The sequence below is a fragment of the Haemaphysalis longicornis genome, unplaced genomic scaffold (genome assembly GCF_048455015.1).
Source record: "Haemaphysalis longicornis isolate Haplotype H1 unplaced genomic scaffold, Haemaphysalis longicornis Haplotype H1 scaffold_6, whole genome shotgun sequence".
NCBI classification, from domain to species: Eukaryota; Metazoa; Arthropoda; class Arachnida; order Ixodida; family Ixodidae; genus Haemaphysalis; species Haemaphysalis longicornis.
The window spans coordinates 59,552,385-59,573,494 of NW_027526407.1; the positions used below are offsets into that span (position 1 = coordinate 59,552,385).

Consider the following 21,110-nt stretch of genomic DNA (forward strand, 5'->3'; position numbering starts at 1 on the left):
GTACCATAACGTATTAAAATGCGTGGTGCCGTAATGTTGGCGCGTCTTTTATGGGCGAAGCAGCTTTAGGCCGAGCCCTGTCCGGCGTTCGTACCAACGGCACAGCACCGTGTGAATCAAACATTTGTAAACAAAAGGTTCACAAGAGGTTAACAAGAACAAAATAAAAAGTTCACAAAAGATTAGAGAGAGAGAGAGAGAGAGAGAGAGAAACGCACAGCACCGTGTGAATTTAAACATCGCCTAACAAAAGGTTAACAAGAACAAAATAAAAGGTTCACAAAAGGTTAGAGAGAGAAAGAGAGAGAGAGAGAGAGAGAGAGAGAGAGAGACAGACAGAGACAGAGAGTGCTCCTGCAGAGCCGTGCTGCATATGCGCGAGGAGCATTGGATTGAATTGGATTTGGATTTGGATTGGGTTGGATTGAAATAGATGTGATTCGATTGGATTAAATTGTATTGTATTCGATTGGACTGGATTGGATTGTTTTAGCAGCAGTAAGCACTCTTACGGATGATTTACTGTAAGAAAGATCCCAAGTGCTTTCCCCCCTCGTCATGATTCACTTCGTGGAGATGCGTGAATTTTTTAAACCTTCAGATATTGAAACGCGTCGTGGAGATATGCGTGATCATTTGGTCACCCTGGTACCTAATGGGTTAAACAAGCAGCAGTTCTTCGGTAAATGCTTTCGTACCACACGATTACAAATGGTTCTTATCATTGCTACATGAACGAAGGCAAAACACATACGATTCACAGCTCACGCAAAACGCATACAAGAGAAAGTAGTCTCGGCACCTGCTGTGCCGCAATGAACAATAATTCTTTGGCTTCCAGAGTCCTTTCCTTTTCTCTCTTCAGCATACTTGTTCCTACTTTGTGTGCAGCGTGGCCCACAGCAGTATGTGAGCATCCTGTATCGACAGTACATGCCATATCTCCCAACACTCTCTGCAGTTAGCTGCTCCGTTTTCAGGTTCAACCCTTCGACGTGCCGGCCGCGCTCGCGATGGCCGCGAGAGCACAGCATGTTTCGCATGGGCCCAATAGCTCTTCTGAAAAGAAGACATTATTTTGTGACGCTTTAGATCTCAAATGTGTCACATATACTTCAGGGTAACGCAGTCTGTACTTAGGTGCCGACGCCAGAAACAACCAGCTCAATTTAGGGCGACTAATAAGGCCAAGCTGTTCACACGTATTTGCAGCCAAACTTGTTCCCTTGCAGATGATCGACCGGGAGTTCGAAAGTATTTATAATCGCAATGAGCGAATGAAGGCAGAGGCAAACAAGATGGAGGAGGAAGCCCACAAGAAGGCAGAAGCGGAATTCCAGAAACAACTGGCCGTACAAGCCTTTATTGATCTTGTTGCGACGGCAGCCCCTCTCTTCGCCAATGCAGCCTGTGAACCATCATCTGAGGTACCTAAAGTAGTCGCCCGAATCTGCGAGCTTCTGAAGCTGGGAAATGTGCTCTACGCGAACAGTGAAACGATCGAGGTGAGTTCCCCCTCAGTTCGTAAGATATCCCTCAAAATTTTCTTCGGGTAACCTTGATCTGTCCGAGGTACTTATATCCTTTACTTTTCCTAGCCTTTCGCTTCCGAAGCTGAAAAAGACCACTTTGGCATGCTTATTCATCATAACTTTAGATTTTTTCATATTTATTTTTGCAACCATGGTTGTGCTTTCTGATTGTAGTTCCTCAAGCAATTGTTCGCGGGTATTCTTCAGTCTCACTCAGCAAGACTATGTCGTCTGCAAACCTAAATGGCTCAAGTATTCCCCGTTTTTCGCTAATCCTGTGTTTTCCCAGTCATGCTTTCTAAACTTCTAAATACGGCCTTTAGAATTGCTGCGATCTTTTTTTGGTGAGATGGTATCTCCCCATCAAAAGCCGTTTCGGATCGGGCCATTATAGCTATGCTTTGGCTGGTTTATACTGGCCATGCATTCCTTATAGCTATATGTCTTCTAGAAATCTTATGTAGGTCTCCTCTATTCCCTTGTCTTTTAATGCCTCTACAACTGCGGCGGTGAGTGCAGAATCAAACCCTTTCTCATTGTCTTTAAATGCCATGTAAATGGCTTTAGTGTATTCTGCGGATTTTTCTATCACTTCATTTGCGACATAGATGTGACACATGGTTGAGAACCCTTTTAATACCTAATATGCTCTCTGGGTTGTTGGGTACGCAAACTGTAATTTATGCGCTTAACTGTAACCATATTTCTTCATTTTTTTCTGGTCGTAAAACTCCTGCCCAAGTTTCGTTTGAGGACAACGGCTACCGCTAAGGGTGGGGAGGGGGGGGGGGCGGAAGGCGCAGATCTGTGGGCAACGGGCGTCCGCCGCTGCTCTCTGCGCTCAGCCGCGCCGCAGAACCTTCGCCCCCCTTCGACGCCACTTTTTCGATAGAAACGCGTTGTTGGTAATGGTGCCCACAAGTGTTGCTACAAAACGAAGCCCGCATGAAAGTCTTATAATTGTAGCCTTACGGGGAATCCGCAGCAGGCAAAACTGACAGACTGATGGGTGTGTTTGATTATGGGAAATTTCTCAGAAGTAACAAAGGGTTCAGAGACTTTCCGGGGAGTTGGGTTCGAGATAGTGCTAATTCTTTCCTGACCTTCGACCGCGCTCGCTCCACATAGCATTGCCTAGCGGTAGCTGTAAACCTTGAAAATCTATTTCTTATTTTGATTATGAAGTTTAACGCGCCGACGCTACACCGGTGATGAATCGCGCCTTAGTGGAGGTCTCCGTATTAATTCTGTCCACCTGGGGATCTTTAACGTGCGTCGAAATATTGAACACACGGCCGTTTGCACTTTGCACCTCTATCAGAAAAGCGGCCGCCGCGGCCGGGAATCGAACCCGCGTCCTTGGGCTCAGCAGCAGAACGCCTTAGCCACTGAGGCACCGCGCCAGGGGGCAATCTACTTCACAGCACGATCATTGAAGCTCTGCAAGCGGCGTTGTTCGCTTCTAGGGAAAATTCACCCGCGTCGAAAGCATAAATAGCTTATTCGAGGTGCTCCGCGTGCTTGACTACCGTAGGCGCCGACGTTCGAGACATCTTCATTGAACCCGCAATGGCATGCGGAACTATTTTCTGACACCTGACAGGGCTGAACCCCGTGCGAAAAGCGGGAGACACATATCGACGGATGGAGAGAGAAAGAGAGAGAGAGAGAGAGAGAGAGAGAGAGAGAGAGAGAGAGAGAGAGAGAGAGAGAGAGAATAAATATTTTATTTGTCGAGCAGAGGCTGACAGATGGACAATTATTTTTTCCAGCTCCCGTCGGACTCAGCTTCTTCATGCAAACTCATGGCACACGTTAGTTATTCTTGCGTTGCCAAATTTTCTGGAAGGCATTTCATTGTTTAGTGATTCACAGCACGCATTCACAAAATCCTTCGCATGTGAAACACAAACTTTATGTTTGACATAATCTTCACTCGGTTGCATATAGCGGATTGATTACGCACTACATATTTCTTGATTGTCCGAAAACTTTCTACACTGTTTCACATGAACTTTTGTTTCTTAAACTTCACAATGTTCACTTGGATGCTAACGTGCTTGCGTGGTTACGTTGTTTCCTAACAAACCGTTCACAATGTCATTGTAAATAACTTCGATTCTCCTTTATCTGCCGTTCGCTGAGGTGTTCCCCAAGACTCTGTTTTGGCTTGCTTGGTAACAGCGCAAATAAAACAGGACACAAAAGGAAGAAGGAACGGACACAGCGCTGTGTCCGTTCCTTCTTCCTTTTGTGTCCTGTTTTATTTGCGCTGTTACCAAGCAAGACAATGTACCAACTCGCCCAGTCGTCTGTTTTGGCTCTGTTTTGGATCACTTCCTTTTTCTACCTACTTCAATGACTCGCCGATTAACATCCGTTAATCAGTCCGACTTTTTCTGATGATTTTTTATCGATAGAGTCGGCGAGAGCGCTTGAGCTCCGCTTTATTTGCGAGCACCGGGCACGGCCACAAAAGAACAGCAACCATTCCAGTCAGCGGAGATGATGGTGATTGGCCGCCGAAAAGCACGATGAAATGACATGATAAACGAGCACAATTTAAAAATACAACGAAACGTAAATGGGATATCAGCCGCTCAGGTTGCTAAGCCTGTTGTATGCTATGTTCACGATCACACTATTATTCCCCCTCGGCTGAAGCGGCCATGCTGGCCGTCACTGTCAGATAGAGGAATCACGGCGAAGATTTTATCCAGGAAACATGCACGATCTTAGTTCCATGGCACCGACGGTCAGTGACAGCGGAAGTAGGCGTTACACGGTAATTGACTGGTGATGTTTACTCGAGGATCTTGTAAGGGCCGATGAATCGGGGCAAGAGCTTCTCGCATAATCCTGGAACACAGACAGGACTGGCCAGCAGAACTTCTTCACCAGGTTGAAAAGAGGCAGAACGATGCTTCTAGTCGTGGTGAGACTAGCGGTTTTCTTGACAGGCTGCCGTGTTGAAACGGGCAAGACAGCCGCAGTGAGCCAGTCGAGGAACATACTGGTCGGGAAGATTCGTTGTTGAAGGAATATGTGCGGAGAGGAAAGACGCGTCAAGTACAGAAGCAGGGGAATGGCCATAGACCATGAAAAATGGGGAAATGGGGGTATAGACGGTATTCATTGAAACGTTTAGCGGTCAATTTCTTCGCTTGGCAACGCTGGAAACGGCCACAGACATGGCCGATGCGCCACGGGCACGGCGCGGCATGGGCCACTGCGGCCGCACGCCGACTGATTGATTGATTCAAGCAAGAAAAAAAAACACCGGCGTGCGTCATCTTCTCCGTTCCAATCCGATTCTAAACGGTGGCGTCAAGAGAGATGTTATATTAACCGCACTCAAACTGAACTCGAGGCAATACTTTGCGTTCGGAAAAGTTTGTAACGTGAAACAGAATCATGTGTTTCACAGTCGTGCTTAACATAGACAAGTACCGCCATCCCGCGGAGCCCGACGTAACGAGTGACGGCGCACTCGCACGGTTGCATGGAGATGAGGGGTGCCTGATCTGGGGGCCGTGCGCACAACGTCGCCTAGCAAGTTAGCAACAGACGCTTGGCCACAGATATGGCGGCGCACTCCTATATGGTTGCCTGCATGCATTCCACGCAATTGAATACCGGCTACACAGTGGTTTGTTCCACCGCGGTATTGTAGGCGTACGTTAGAAACAGTAAAATGGTGTCATAATTGGTGTGGTCAGGGCCAATGTAGAAGGAATAAAGCATGTCCGAAAGAGTTCGATGGAAGCGTTCTGTCAGCCCGTTTGTTTGGGGGTGGCAGTTCGACGTAGTTTTATGAATGGTTTCATTGGCTCGAAGAACTTTGGAAAGTAGAGAAGAACGAAACTTTCACCCACGGTCACTGAGAAAAACTCGGGGCGGATTGTCGCCCAGGAAGATGGTTCACACAAGAAATTTTGCAACTTCTGAAGCGCAGCCCGAGCGAATAGCAGCAGTTTCGCATATCGGGTCAAGTGGTCCACTGCTACGACAACCCACCGATAGCCGGCTGCAGTTCCAGGAAGGGGTCCGTACAGGTCAATTCCGACAATATCTAAGGTAGCTGAAGGGCATGGAAAGGGTTGTGCGCGTCCCCAATAAGGTCGAAGTCGGCCGTTTGCGGCGTTGGCATGGTTCGCACGACGCAACATACTTGGCGACGCTGGTGGAGTGGACGAGACAAAAACAACGGATTTTGATGCGGTCGTATGTCTTCTGGAAGGCAAGGTGACCAGCTGTAGTGTCGTAATAAAAATTCGCAAAATGTGTGACCGAAGGCAGCGGGGAACGACAGGGACCCACTTGTCTCCAGTAGGGTGGAAGTTGTAGTAGTAAAGGCCACCCCCTTCAAGAGTCTGAATTTTTTAAAGTTGGCGGCGTGGACGACTGTTGCATTGTCGAGCTGAACCGTCCAAAAGGTTAATCAGGTTGCGGCATCACGTATCGGAACGCTGGAGAGAGACGAGATCATAAGGGTGTTCCGGGCTGAGAGGTACCGTGATGAGAATAGGGATAGCTGCCACTGGCTGGGCAGACGCTAAGCAACTTCCCTCCGTTGAAGACAGTGGACCACGTGATGGAGCGTCGGCATCTGCGTGTTTCTTCTCGGCCTTGTATATTACGGTAAAATTGTACTCCTGTAGGCGAAGTATCCAGCGGCCAAGGCGTCCGGTTAGGTTTTCGATGGACGGCAACCTGCAGAGTTCGTGGATGCCGGTAGCAACAGGGAAATGACGTCCGTACAAGTAGGGCGGGAACTTTTGAATAGACCACACGACATCTAAGCTATCCTGCTCGGTTAGGGTTTAGTTTTTTTCGGCTGGCGTCAACGTGTGGCTGGAATACACAACTATAAAAGAAGCAGTTCATTGCAAGAGTTCAGCCCCAATACCATGCCCACTGGCGTCTGTGTGGAGTATTGCTGGAGCGTTATTCATTCCTACCCGCGGTGATCGTTCATGACAATGGGCTAGCTTATCAGCGCTGCAAGCCAGACATAAATTCTCTTCGCAATGTGTCCCTTTAAAGAAAGATAACAGATTTTTTGTTACAGCTCCGGTTTTCCTAATGAACGCTGCCGCATAAAATCCGACGGCTTGGCGGTGTTCTCGGGTTTAAGTCGAACAAATATTGATGTTCTGTCAGAATTACAACGCAGGGCACTCATTTTGATGCCTATTGCGTATGCCTGTTCCCTCCGCATAAAGACGATTATTCGGGTGCCATAAACGACCTCGTGCTTGTAGCCTACATTGTACTCTTTGCGTTACGTAGTGGAAGAACAAATCAGGCGAACAATGGTAGATCAGGAGCCCAATATTTACACTATGCACATAGCGGCCCTCAGAGAGTCCTCGCAGGCGGCGCGCCACCACCGAGCTTCTTCCTCGTAAGAGGCTGTGATCCAGAGCTACGTCTCACCGCCCTCTTCATAGTCGTCTCAAGACATGGCCCCCGTTTGCAAGCTACCGTTCCTTTCGAAGTCGCAGTAGGTAGAAGATTGTCGTGAGAACAAAAAAAGTGCTTAGGATAAACAGTGAAGTCCTTTGCGGCAGTGAAGAGTTATGATGATCGTGAGCACCAGCCACGCAGCAGCAGTTCCCGCCGACGCCACGAAAGAACTTTCAAATTTCTTGGAGAAGCGCCGGAGGCTTCAGCAGAAGAACGTCGCCGGCTTTACGTCAGGTCGCGGCGATCAGGTCGTCCGGTCTGGGAGGGTCATGGGCAGGGGACATGGTACTAGCGGGAGCTTGACAGCTTGAAGCCTCACCTCGCCACTATTCAGCGTTTACATTAAATATCTTTTCAATTGTATATTTTTTCCCAAATCTACTAGCAGCATTCTCTTGTTTCTCGTTTTTAGCGTTTCTTGTTTGTCTTCCTGCATTGGCCTTAACATCTAATATTCACCCCCCTATCTGGTGTAGCAAGCATTGTCCCTAGTCACAAGTTTACATTAAAGAGCTCCCTCTCTCTCTCTCTCTCTCTCTCTAGCTCACAGATCACATGTCACGCAGAGCACAAGCAGAGAAATATTGCTACGAAGGTTGATTCTATAAAAGACAGACTCTCAGCTTCTCTGTATTCACCAAACATTTGTGCAGTGATCCCCAATTGTCTGCTTTCAGCGAGCGTTTAGGTTGCCAACTGCCACGACCATGTTTTGTTCCCGTGGGCGATTTTGGGAAGACCAATTGCATTTCCTTGTAGGATGTCCGCACTGCGAATCTCTACCATAATCGGGAAATATGAAGCAGTATTGATGCCATGTTGGACACTCCAGCAGTATTCATGGCGTTTACTGTCCCAGTCAAGATACAGCGCTTTAGTGCCAAGTGATGATAAAGGGTTACCCGCCTCTTACAGTAAGCTGTCATCTGTAGAACCAGGAGAAAATTTGATTTCCAGCCCTTCCTTCTTACCGTGCACTTCTCACCGAACAAATTTGACTATCAGAAAAAAGCGATCTTTTTCCAGCCGCTTTTTCTTTCTGGTAGCTGCGATAGATGGATGGAGGCAACTTTATTGATAGCCTGCAGATCGACGCTGCGAAAAACGTTTCTCACGCCAAGCGTCATGATTGCCAACCTTACCTTTCGTAGTCCACCTGCACAACGTGAGGAAACACTTCAACTTCTCTCATGATAGAGTACGAGATACTGTCTGAACTCAGTTTTGTGCAATCGCCATGGTGAAGTAGGCAACCCTCGAGGAAAAGGTTGTGTTCACATTTCACAGAATTTCTCCCAGAGAATTTCCTTCACAGTGAAATCTCACCTGCACGATGATTCCTCGATATCGTAGAGGGAACATGAAGATGTGTGGATATCTTGTAGCCGGCGCTGCCTTTGTACGGAACAATCTAAAAATGTACTAATTCACTTTTAGTACGACGAGGCGGATGTGGAGTGAAATAAAATGAAATTTGCTACGCAGTTTCACTTGATTAAGGTATTACTGGCACAACATTGTTGCGATCATGCTTGAAACGTTGCTTATTTCACGAAAACTCTCAGAAAACTCTCATGAGAACTCTCATGAGAACTCTCAGTTCAGAGAAGCACATGAAATACTGAATATACAACAGCTACATATGTACAACTTAGCATTATATGTCTACAAGGAAATGCGCATAAATCGTCATGAATTTCAGCAAACATATCTATCAATGAATGATTGTTTTCAATTCAGAAAAATAAACTACAGGTTACCCCGTATTAGAACAAACTATGGCTTAAAGACCATGCCCTATCTCATTCCTAAATTCCTAAATGATAATGCAGATATCGGTGAGATTATCGAAACATGTCCTCCAAATTCCTTTAAATTAATATTACGAGAATACTGTTTTGCAAGATTTCTATTTTGACTTATTTTATAAGCAAATTTAGCTATTGGCATCCTGTGTTGTATATGTACCTCTTATTTTTGTATAAATAATTCCTTTTGAATTTCCGTTCTCTGTAAGTTTATATCGATGTTATTGTGTGATGATATGTTGTGTTATGCTCACACTGTTCCGCGAAGTGTTGCGAGTGTTTGAAAATTTGTTGTTTTTTTGTTTGCTCGGTTACCAGTTGTACTGAATTTTTTTTTCTCGTCTTCTAACTTTGTGCTGCTGCTGATGTCTCAAAGGGAGCAAGGACCCAGTCAGGTACTTATGTGTACCTTTTGTCCCCTTACCCTTAGTCTTTGTTTATGAAAAATAAAGAGTTTTTACATTGAAAAAAAAATTTCTCGGATTAAAAGTATGCAGCTGAGTTGACAATACCAACAACCAACTGGAGCTAACCCGACAATTAGGCCCTACCTGACGACGCGTAGTGACAGCGAACTTCCTTGCTTCGCAGTTAATCGCCAAGATGATCGCTCAACGGGGCATCCATCGGGAGGACCTACAGAAGTGGGTCGACCAGCTGGAAACTTGGATCGCGAAGATGGAAAAGTCCACCGGGATGGAGCCAACTGGAGCATCGGGCACTTTCTCTTTTTTTGCGGGCGGAATGTCGATCGAAATGGCCACCACCTTGCGGAATATTCTGCTGGTGAGTGCTCTCGGCAAGTTTCTCATGGCCACATCGTGGCTGTGAGGTCACTCGATTTTTTCCTAGGTTGCCGTTCCTCTAAAATTTATTGCGACAATATATATCGAAGCAGCCTGAGTCACTTCGCAACCTGTTCACGTAGCCTGAGGAGTTCATGCACATCCAAAGAGTGCTTGCTCTGGCAAATTTGCGGTGGCCGGTTTTTGTAAACTAATTTTCTTAACGTACAAAGAAATACTGCCGTTCAATTAATAACACGAGCGGAAGGGGCGCATAGATCATAAAAAACGTCTTGCGTACATGCGACAACATATACAGTATGCGCCAAGTCATCGATAATATTGAGCAAAAGGCAAAATGAGGAACACCAACAATGCGTCGGAACGGTGACGAAATGGTTCAGATGGTCAGAGAAAAAAACATGCGGCCACCTTCGCAATTGAAATGCAAATACGGAGGAAACAGCGGATCTGGTGGTCTTCACTAGCTTTAACGTGGCTTTACGTGGGTCTTCCCATTGTATTGGTGCAATTTTTTTAACCTCCTTGATTGGTACATCGGACGCTGAGGCCGCCGAGCAAACGCCGTCTTTCTCAACTAGGAGAACACTTGCACCTAAAAGTTCACGACATCAGTTGACGCACCCCATTCGCGACGCGCGCCTCCCCACCCGAATTATATGCGACGCGCACGCGCAGTCCCCACACCTGCTCTTCTGGGGCCGTATTCTCGAGTTTTGTCCCTTTTGCGTCCCTTTCAAAAGTGTCTTTTTTGGCAAGCCCTGATTGGCTAAAAGCAAACAACCGGAAGTGACGTAACGCAAGCGCGGCAAACCTGCTGCCAACACTCACTGCTTAACCGGAAGTACGTCACGAGGAAGGGGCGCAAAAGGGACGTTTTCAAGAGGGCCAGTTACGCGAATACTGCCCCTGGTACTTGCCTCCTCATCACTTGCCATCACAATTCTTGGCGCAGGCGGTATTTTCCTCCTCTCCAATTTGCTTCGCCGGGTTTTGGGCGATGCCAGGTGAGCTTGGCGTCGCTCAAAACCGTCAACGTTAACCTTAAACAGCTCCGCCATTGAAATTTGCATAAGAAAAGGTATTGGGAGGACAAAATTTCAAGCAGATATCTATTTCCAAAGCTAGGTTCTAAGCACTTGCATATGGGAGGTCTTCTACAGAAGAGTTATTTCATTCAGTGAGTGATTGCGTAAAGTAGGGAGAGACAAAAATTGGCCGCATATATGCTTCTTTTGTTGAAAATGTCTACAAAAGACGATAGTCTCTGTCCACATTTGCTTAGTAAATGCCTCTCTTTCCTTTCCCGCTCACCTCTCATGCTGTCCCTCTTCCGTCGCGCTCCTCATAAGGTAAAAATGCAAAAGGTTTGCTCAGGTCAGTTTAAATTTACCGCGTTCCACAGCTCCAGGCCGTGTGCCTCGATGCCAGCGCTACCGCATGGCGGAGACGCGCGTGAATTGAGGCGTCGTACTTCAAGGTTTATAGAACCACGTTGTGCGTTCCAAGCAGAACGCGAAACCTATCTAGCGGAACCTTTCGTAACTGTTGCTGCTTGACTTCTTTAAAGGCCGCCAGATGTTATAGTGGCGCGGGCGACAGCAGGCGACGGAGTGATTTTTTTTTCTGCAGTGGATGTAGTATTTTATTTCGCAAAAATAAAGCATCTGTGATTTTTAAATGCAGAGCATTTCAGTAACTCACGATGTCACCCGCGTTGGCGTCCGTAGTCCGCATCGCTCCCCGTCGGTCTGGCATTGGATTGGATTGGATTGGCTTGGATTGGATTGGCTTGGCTTGGATTGGATTGGTTTGGATTTGGATTGGATTGGATTAAAGTGGATTGTGTTGGATTGTGTTGCGTCATAGCCGCGCCACGTTGCGTCATAGCCGCGGCAGGGGGTTCACGGCACGTTTCACCATCGACTTCATCGACAATGTCTACGCGGGAAGAGAAGGCGGCGCGGCGGCGTGCTGCGGATGCTGAGCGCAAGCGCCGCAAGCGAGCCGCCGACGCCGAACTTCGCCAGCGAGAAGCTGCAGCCATTCGTGAACGTCGGGCGGCGATGCGGGAGGGAAAACAAGCACAAAAAGAACAGAACTCCTGCTGGCGCAGTTTCAGGCAGGGGGCGCGCGAGCACTGCGAAGGCGGGAAATTTGAAATGCGTCGGGTGGTAGCAGTGAGCGGATAACGGCGCTACAGCCCATTATGGCGAATCAGTGCTCTGCATTTCCAACAGTTTTCACGTAGAGTGGAACGGCTCTAACTTTCCTTTTTTATAGAGGAACACTGTAAATATCGCTTATGTATAAATTTGCTGTCTTATATTTGCGTAGTGTCTTGTTCTTGTTCAACAGTGTTGAAAAGTATGAACATATAAACCAGACCTAGACGTTTAGATTTGGCTGTGAGTATATAAGAGTATTGTGCACAGTTGGTTTCACTTTGGCCGGGTGGCTGAACATAGTCACAGACAGACAGATAGAGACATACGGACAGACCGAAATTTCTGGGTTTAAGTAGCCCAAGTAAGACTATCGTCTTTAAAAGAAAGAGGATAAACATCTTCAATTTTGAGCTCAACGGTGCAGGATGGTGAGCGCGGGATGCCCTGGTCCTTGCTTGCTGCTCGTGCTCTCTCTGTCACCAAATTTGAAGAAATCGGTCTGGTAAAAAAACGGGGAAGAGATTATGTGGTCGCCATGGTGACTTGAAGGACTCTGCCGCGGGTTGCAAAGTGAGCTGTGTCGAGACCAAGCTTGCGGTCTGGACCGTATATTCGACGGCATTTCACATACTCGTCGTAAACGCTTCATCTGCCTCATCTAGTGCGTGCCTTGTGCTGCTCACAGCTTTGTGGAGAAAAAACGAATCGGGAATTGCTACCGAATTCACCCATAAAATCAATTCGAGAAACCCTCTTTCTTTCTTTTGTATTTAGCATATAATGTATATTTCGCAATTTATTTTACCCTCCGCCCTGTCTAGGCATGCATGTATAGTTCTTATCTGCCCAATACCTTTTCTGCGCATGCAAGTTGTTTTAAGGCGCGCTGCAGGGCCACAAGTTCAGTTTCAGAAGTCACCAATGAAACGTTCATTTGTTAAACACTGTTATAGACCATGACAATAGGAAGCTACGTTTATTGCTTAAGGGAGTACTGACACTAAATTTCTCGCTTTCGGTTTTTGGGCTGTAACGAATTGGTTCAGTAATTCCAAAAATTAAACAAAAAGCGGTCAGCCGCCAGCATAGAATTAATTATAACGCATTTGTTCCAACCAGTTTCAAATTCGGTCGTCACGCGCTAAATGGCCGTTCAAAAGCAGGACGGAGAGTATGACGTCACGGTATTGTGACCGCAAGAACTGCTGGTGCTCACGTCAAACAAAAACCCGTGATGTCAGTGACGTTTGCCGCATCGTCTGCCACGATTGCACGTGGTCTGCACTCGCCCGCGCAGTCGACGTTTCGTCTAAATCATCAGACTCGGATGGGTCGCCGCCACCATACATACAGACAGACAGAGCAACTTCATTTGGCCACAGGTAAAGGCGATTAGGCCGGCGACGTGTTCGCCGTCGTCCGTTTTTGAATATCGCTGCGGCTCGTACCGGCGCAGACCATTGTAGCAACAGCTCGTCGCCGCTCTTCCGAATCAATCTGATCGCCGAAGAGAAGAGTAGACGTTACTGTGGTGAAAAATTGCGCTAGGGGTTATTATCAGCGCTGATTTTAAAAGCGACGATCAGAAGATATCTGCCGCAATGCAAAGTACTTCGCCTTCCGTGAGCTCGCCATAGCAGAACTTTGGCGAGCTCGGCGACCCACACAGGCCGCTCAGATAAGACACCGCACAGTTTTCGGCACCGGTGCAAAGGGCGCATACCCCTGCGCCGGCCATGACCTGAACAGCAAATACGTCGAACACACAATGTACGCAAAGTTTACAAGCATTGCTCGCACAGGTACATCCACGCCTCCTGCCTAAACAAAAATCACCGACAACAGCAGCGCAGGCTATCGTTTCCGATTCCGAAAACGACTATATGACGTCACCCTGAGCCGGCCAGACACGCCGGGCAATGTGTCGTCACGCCGATATTGATTTCGCTAGTGCTGCCGATTTGTGGCAGCTCGCGGCTGGTATAATTAAATTCTATTTTTGATGTGATTGGAGCCTCGGATCGCTTCAAAATTTCTGTGAGGCATCTGCACACTGAAGCCAATTGTACCATGTTTAAGCGTCCAAATTTCGTTTCAGTACTCCTTTAAGGGTAGTCCCCAACCGCAACGTACCCGCCTTTCGGTCTTAACAAAGCTTCTTTGCTTTTGTTTATGCCTCAACCTTTCTATCGCTCCACTTGTCTGTCCGCTTAACCGGCGCATTATCCATGGCCGTCTGAGCAGCCTGACGGTTTAGTAGGAGCTAATCTAACATCCCATCTAGTACGTACGAGTGAAGCATCGGAATCTCCTCTAAACATTCCTGTGTAGACAGTGTAAAAAAAACTTAACCTTCCCTAAGCTGTTCAGTAGCAACAAAAACGTCCAAAATGGGCTATCGATAAAACAAATACACCCATTTGTGGTTTAATGGACCCTCCAACTGACCTCAACCAATAAGGAAGGAATCTACCATAACAGCAAATGAATGTGTTAATTAAAACTAGGAGTTAGCTTTCCTTCCACACAGAAATGCAGTGCTGTTACCCCTCCATCCATTTCGCAGCTTTACATAGTTACGGATAAAACTTCTGCGCTTAAATGATTGACGGTTCTGCCCGTTCACGTTAGACCAGCGGGTAATTTACCGTGATTGCGTAAACTACAAAGCTCGTTTCATTCATCAATGCGAAATTTTTTTCAACAACTCCTGTACAGAGAAACAGATGAACGCGCATACCCCTGCTTAAGCGTGCTGCGCAAGCCTGCCCATGGCCACCAACCGTTCAATATGCCAGATGTTGCTCCCCCACCCCCCACCCCCAAGAAAAAATTGGGCCCATCTCCCCGCGAGGGGGACTCGAGTAAATGCGTCGCATAGGCGGTGGGTGTATTGCGTTAACGTTTAGTGTTTGGGGAGTTGGTGGTAGAGAATGCGTTGTATCAGCAGCTTCTTGACGTAATTTGAATGAGTCAACGATATAAGGCGCGTTCGTAGTGTCCCATTCTGTGTCGGCTTTGTGGTGCAGTGGGTAGAGCACCATGTACATTGCGTTCCGCCCGCAGGGTCGAGGGATCGAAACCAGGCGCCGGATAGTATTTTTTTTTATATAGTGTAGGGGGAAGGGTGTTGACAACGACGGTGCGGACTACGACGGACGTCAACGCGGGTGACATCGTGAGTTAGTGAAATGCTCTGCATTTAAAAAAACGAACTTCGCTATGCAAGAGCTGTCCCAGCGCAGTCCAGAGGCGCCTAATCCTCGTGTGTGGCTGGAAGAGCACAGCGTAGATTTTCGTTCTTCGACTTCATGAAAATGAGCCTGAAGCTAAAGTCTCTGGGTTGTGATGCGTTCCCAGCGGGCAGGCAAATTCGCGTAAGGGCCAGCTGGCCGTTGTTCTATTCCAGTTTTGTGATAAACGCAACAATGTTGGGCAGACGGCCTTCCTAATACCACCGCCAGTCTTCACGCGCTCGCGAGCTTTGCGCTCGCTCAAGACATGACAATTTTCATTTTTTTTGCGCTTTGGCGTAAGACTCAGGATAAAGAACGCTTCAATGTCACCTTGCCCGTGTAGGGCAAATGGCTTTACCACGTGCGGCCACTGCTGTCTCAAAAAGTTGTCGGCGCAGTGATAACATGTCCTCAAGCACCTTCAGATTGGCAATCAGCAGCACCCAGTCCCGAATTGAGTCTTGTTTATAAGCACAGCTCTAATAACGCTCAGGTAAGCCCACATTCTCGTGTGCCCTTCTCACATTACCGTGGGTGCACTGCCTTTTTTTTAACGCACTTAGTCTACTAGGTCAACATTTCGTGGCCCGATTTCTCTGGTCTTTGCTAGAACGGAACCATCAAAGTAAGCGCACGCTGGTCTAACTAACGTGAGTGCTCGGGCAGTTTATTGAGGAGGAAGAATCCGAGTACAATACAGAAGCAGTGGCTATCATTTTGACGTTACACGCTCTTGCATTTTCTGTCGGCAGCTGCTTGGTTCGTACATCCACCCAAAACACGTTGCCACAAACGAAGATTCATGCGGTGCAAAGAGGGGAAAGAATAGTTCTACAAATACACTTTAGCAGCATCTTGGGGAACAGCGCGAACTAACAGGGACTCAATAAGAAAGAAGTGGAGAGGACTAGCGCTGACTTTCAACTCGATTTATTGGAAAAGACGTAACTACTTATACATACACAGAATCCTCCTCCCCCACCACGTCACGTGCCCACACCAGCCAATGACCTACTGTCACGACCAAAACACTCCACTGTTGACAACGCAATGGCTGGTGTGGGCACGTGGCGTGGTGGGGGAGGAGGATTCTCTGTATGTATAAGTAGTTATGTCTTTTCCAATAAATCGAGTTGAAAATCAGCGCTAGTCCTGTCCACTTCTTTCTTATTGTGTCCCTGTTAGTTCGCGCTGTTCCCCAAGATGCAAGTACACCAACTCGCCCAACTCGCCACCCTGCTACACTTTAGCAGCATGGCGAGGGTGTGATTTAAAATTAAAAGAGGCTCGAAAATAGAGAGGCTTCGAACTCCTCCCGCGGCCAGTCATGCGCACCGAGCTTAATGTCCGTTATAGCCTGCGCTAGGTACACCATGGTTAATGCGCGGGAGCCCACAGCCAAGCGCGCCTCCAACATCAAGGCTCATTCCGCTGAGCAATAGGTCAAGTGCGGTGAGTACTTGAATGACAGGAAACTTTGAGGAACTGGATAAGTGCGCATCTGACCATTGCTCAAAAGCTAATACGCAGGCTGCTAGTAGCTGTAACTGAGGCCCAAACCACTTTCTGGCTTTGCGCTGCTCCACAACATGCGAAACAACAAACCATAGAGAATCAAAGTGAACTGCCAAGGAGCAACAGCAACCGAACCCTGCCTAACAACGTTTCACGATTCAGCGACAAGTGCTGGGCGATTTTCGAATAAATTTGTGTCATGGCTTAGAGAGTAAACTGCCTTTGTCCATTGTTCGGGCTTCCCAATAACCTCTGAATTTCTGCGATTGTCCTTCCATCCCCATGCTCTCATACTCGATTGCCCACACCGATTTCGTCGTCCTGGTTTACTCAGAAGGCATTGGGGATAGATGCTTGGAACTTTCTAAGGGTGTGAAGGAGAGAGCGTAGTTGGACATTCTTTGTAAGAGCTGTTGAACTCTGTGTTAGCCTGTCATGTTGCTATCGTCGGGCCGCTGAGTAGCTCCACTCCCAGTCGTTTTCTTGCGATGGCTGTTACGGCGAACGGAATTTTGCGCTACCCACGCCTCCTCCGCCGTGGCGTACTTTTTCCACACGGCGACATGTGCAAAACGAGTGTAGAACGTTCTAAGGTCCATAGCCCTTCCTCAAGACCCACATCTGGCGCTGCTGTTTCCTTTTCCTTGCGTGCTCCAAGGCTTAAGGTGTGTTTTTCCGCGGCAGAGATTTTATGAACGATTATCGAAGCCTGACTCGTTCCATAAAACAAAGGTCCAAAGCCTTCATGTTAAAGAGAATTTGTAACACTTCCGATAAATACTTTCACTCTTTCCTTCGCCTCTGGAAGCACAGCGAAAGCGATACTATTCGCACGCACGGAGTGGCAATGCGTGATTTGCTCATCCCAAGAGATAGGGCCGGCCAATAGTCGCAGCACCACTTAAATGACGCGATTCCAGTGGTCAAAAAACACCAAGACCGGAAAAAAGAGAAAAACGTTCTGAGCATGTTTCTATGCTATCTGATGGGCATAGAGCAGTAATTTCTAGCTCAGGTACTTTGCGACCTCCTAATCTAACAGCATTTAAGATTTCGATAAAAGCTGTGATACGTGTTGCAGGATCCCTTTAAAAATTGTTGGACCTTGCCTTTGCTGTTAGTCAGATAAGAAAATACTGGAGACCAATGATGGATGCTTTCCATTTATAACAATCACCATCGATGATCTCGCAGGGTGTCATGGAGTGGCTAGGCGAAGAAACAGATGGTTCCAAGAAAAACTAGGATGAAGATCAGCGTGCCAGAGCTTCCCATCAGGAGTGCCGACCAGGGATTTGTTGAAAACGACGTAACGAACAGTTGCATTTTTTTTTTTTGTGAATCGATTCCAGCGGGCGTGCTCAACATCGGTTCTCTTCAAGCAAATATAAGAACTAATTCGTCGTTGAAACCAAGGCCAACGGCCGTCACAATGTACAGGGTCCTAAATTTGGTGACCCGCGATGAGTGTAATAAATCTTCAGTGAACATTGCCCGAGTGCCTTGATAGTCTCCTTGCAGTGGTGACAACCGTCTTAAATGTACTTCAGAAGACTCGCCTTAGAGGCTCTTCATTATTGTTCTCTCTTTTCGAAATAAAATACGCCTTGTTTACGTTACAGTGATTTCACTGGCATGGTAAATTTCCCTTGAAAACATATCCCCGGATACTTGCTTCATAACATTCCAAAAGAAACATTTATACCCAGAATGGAGTCCTCCGCTATGGGGCCATGCAGCGCAAACCCGCTTCGCATGGGCTCCCGCATCAAAGTTGTTTCACGCCGAAATACTGCCCGACACTAGCTGAAAATCCTCCCGTCGGATCCGTAACGTCACCTGACGCGCCTGGACACCACCCAAGGTCAGTTCGGTCCCCTCACGGGACCACAGCCAACATCTGAAGACCCGATCACGCCACGGCGGCTGGTAGGCCTACTCAGGCCTAGGCAGCCAAAGAACAGCCACGCCGGCCTCTGGCGCTGCTCTCCGCGCCAGCTGGGCTCAGAATGCAGTCGAACACAGCAACCATGAGCCCCGCTGCCGAAGAAACAATGGAATTCGACCCACTCAGCGGCCGAGCTCTCCCAAAACATGACCCTTGGCGGCAAATCCTACGAGAGCGCCAGTCACAGAAGCAGCCGCCACCAGCTGCAGCACAAGCGGGACTTGCAAGTAAGCAAATACCACCACTTCGTATCCCGCCTGCGCTCAAACTCCCTGAAAGTGACTATAAGATCGTCTTTCGCCCGCGCTCGGGACTCCGAATCGCGGCATGGCTCGACAGACAACTCATGCACAGCATCCAACAAGCTAGCGGGATCCCAGAACGCCGATTCTACGCTCAAGTCATCACGCAACCACAAGCTCAGCAAAACCTCGTCACTGTGAGCACACCAGACAAAGGCTGCGTAGAAGCTCTACGGCGTATCACGACCCTGCAGCTTGGAACCACCACCTTCGAGGTCACCGCCTATCTGAAACCACCGCCCGGTACCGCTCGAGGGATTATACATGGCATTGACCCCGGCATCACACCGGACCAACTGCGCGAAGCCGTCGTCACAACTGGACCAACCATCCTAGAAGCAAGGATGCTCGGCGCCTCGACCACAGCGGTCATCACATTTGAAGGCCCGCACGTGCCCTTCTACGTAAGGGCGTACGGTATGCTCACACGCTGCAAACCTTATAGGCGAACGTACTACCAGTGCTGCTCCCTGTGTGGTGCTCTCGGGCACCGACAGGACGTTAGCCCTAATTCACAAGTGGATATATGCAAACAGTGTCATGCCAAGAACCCTGTGCCGGACCACACGTGTAAGCCAAAGTGTCAGCTTTGCGGACTAGAGCATCTAACAGCCAGCAAGGACTGCAAACGCAAACTTAGACCTCCACCACCACCCTTCCGAGTGCGTGCGCGTGAACTGAGACTTCAGGACAACCAATATCATCGATACCAACCTGTGCAGCACCACCTGCATCCTCCTACTCTGGAAACCCACCACCAACAACCACAGGTGAGCTGGACGGCAGTTGCCGCTTCTCCACCCACTGCTGAAACACATTTTTCCCCTCTCCCACTACGTGAAACACCCCAACTCCCCACCCTCCCCAATCACGATGCACAAAATGAAGCACTAAGGCAAGAAAACGCTCAGCTCAAAGCCTTACTGGAAGAGAAGTCAAAGCAGTTCAACATTCTGGAGCAACAAATAGCTGAACTCCGTGCCCAAATGCAAAGTCAGGTCACATCACCGGAAATAACCAGGACTTTTGATAATACCAACACAGTAATTACCACAGCTCCGACCTATGAAAACACAAACGCCTCAACCACGGCACAACCGCCATACCCCCCCCCCCCGCAAACACGACTCTACTGTCATCATTCGAAGATCTGAAACGCTTCATTCACGACGGGGTTCAGAAGTTCCAGACCCAATACCAACAACTTGACGAGCGGCTCACGGTCATAGAGGCAAACAAGCGCAAGCGGCTTAGCGGCTCAAGACACCTAAACACATCCCTCTACCACAGAGCCCAAAAGACCCGGCCGAATCTAACTGGAACGATGGCGAGTCTTCAATGCTCTCTACATAACACGGTTCTACTCCCGCCCGAAACACGGTTATTTGGCAGTGTAATTGTCTTTCATTCCGAAATAAGAAGAGTTCATTGTTACCGTTTTCACAACAATGTTTTCCGGACATCATAGCCCTGCAGGAAGTAGACGTCAATCAGGTCGCCCTTCGAGACTACAATGCTTTTTGCACAACCCCACAGGCCCGTACGGCAATACTGGTGCGAAACACGCGGACTGCCCAGCTACACGCATGCTCTTAACAACCATAGATTACGAATTCGTGGAGCTCCTTCCGTCCAATAAAAAACAGCCAAGCCTCTACCTCCTTAATATCTACAGTCCACCCTCTAGGCATCTACCGGGAATTAACTCCTTGATAAAGGAAGCCACCATACGGGCCAAAGGAAACCAGCTGGCAACAGTAGGGGACTTTAATGCGCCTCATACGGCTTGGGGCTATGCCCGTAATACCCGCAAAGGTACCCTATTACAGGAAGCAATACAGCAAGGTTGCCTAACCCTCTGCAACCAACCTCATACACCCACAAGAATTGGCAATAGTGTCTCCCGAGACACCTCACCAGACTTAACTCTCACTCGCAATATAACAGATTTTTCATGGCGCTGTCTCGCAGAAACTCTTGGCAGCGACCATTACATAATTGAACTCCAGATTCCAAATCGGTCACGTGGGAACCAAAGACTGGGTACATCTCGCATAACAGACTGGGAGAAATTCCGCGAAAAAAAAACCGGATAATCCAATCCGAAATCTAGTAGAGTGGACCAAGGAGCTGCTAGGCCTGCTCAAAAAGCACACCAGAGCGCTTCTGCTGACTCAAGATTACCCCGCTGTTGACACCCACCTCCAGCACCTTTGGGATGCCCGTCAAGGACAAATGAAACGCTGGAAAAATAGAAAAACAAACCGCAAGCTTAAACTCCGCATTGCAAAACTAACTAAAGAAGCAGAAGAATATGCGAACCATA

The 21,110-nt window shown here is 48.0% G+C and overlaps 1 protein-coding gene across 3 annotated transcripts in view; it reads left to right on the forward strand.

Annotated features, from left to right (window-relative positions):
• The window catches only part of LOC144142769 (atlastin-2-like), a 59,757-nt gene extending 41,730 nt beyond the window's left edge, over nt 1-18,027 (forward strand). For 2 of the 3 annotated variants that reach the window (XM_077674474.1, XM_077674476.1), the window contains exons 9-11: nt 1,233-1,505; nt 9,401-9,595; nt 17,729-18,027. In XM_077674474.1, the coding sequence (XP_077530600.1) occupies nt 1,233-1,505; nt 9,401-9,595; nt 17,729-17,779 (519 nt within the window). In that variant the 3' untranslated portion in view covers nt 17,780-18,027. The remainder of the gene's footprint in view (nt 1-1,232; nt 1,506-9,400; nt 9,596-17,728) is intronic. The other variant, XM_077674477.1, reaches the window with a different exon arrangement.
• Nucleotides 18,028-21,110: the final 3,083 nt, after the last annotated feature.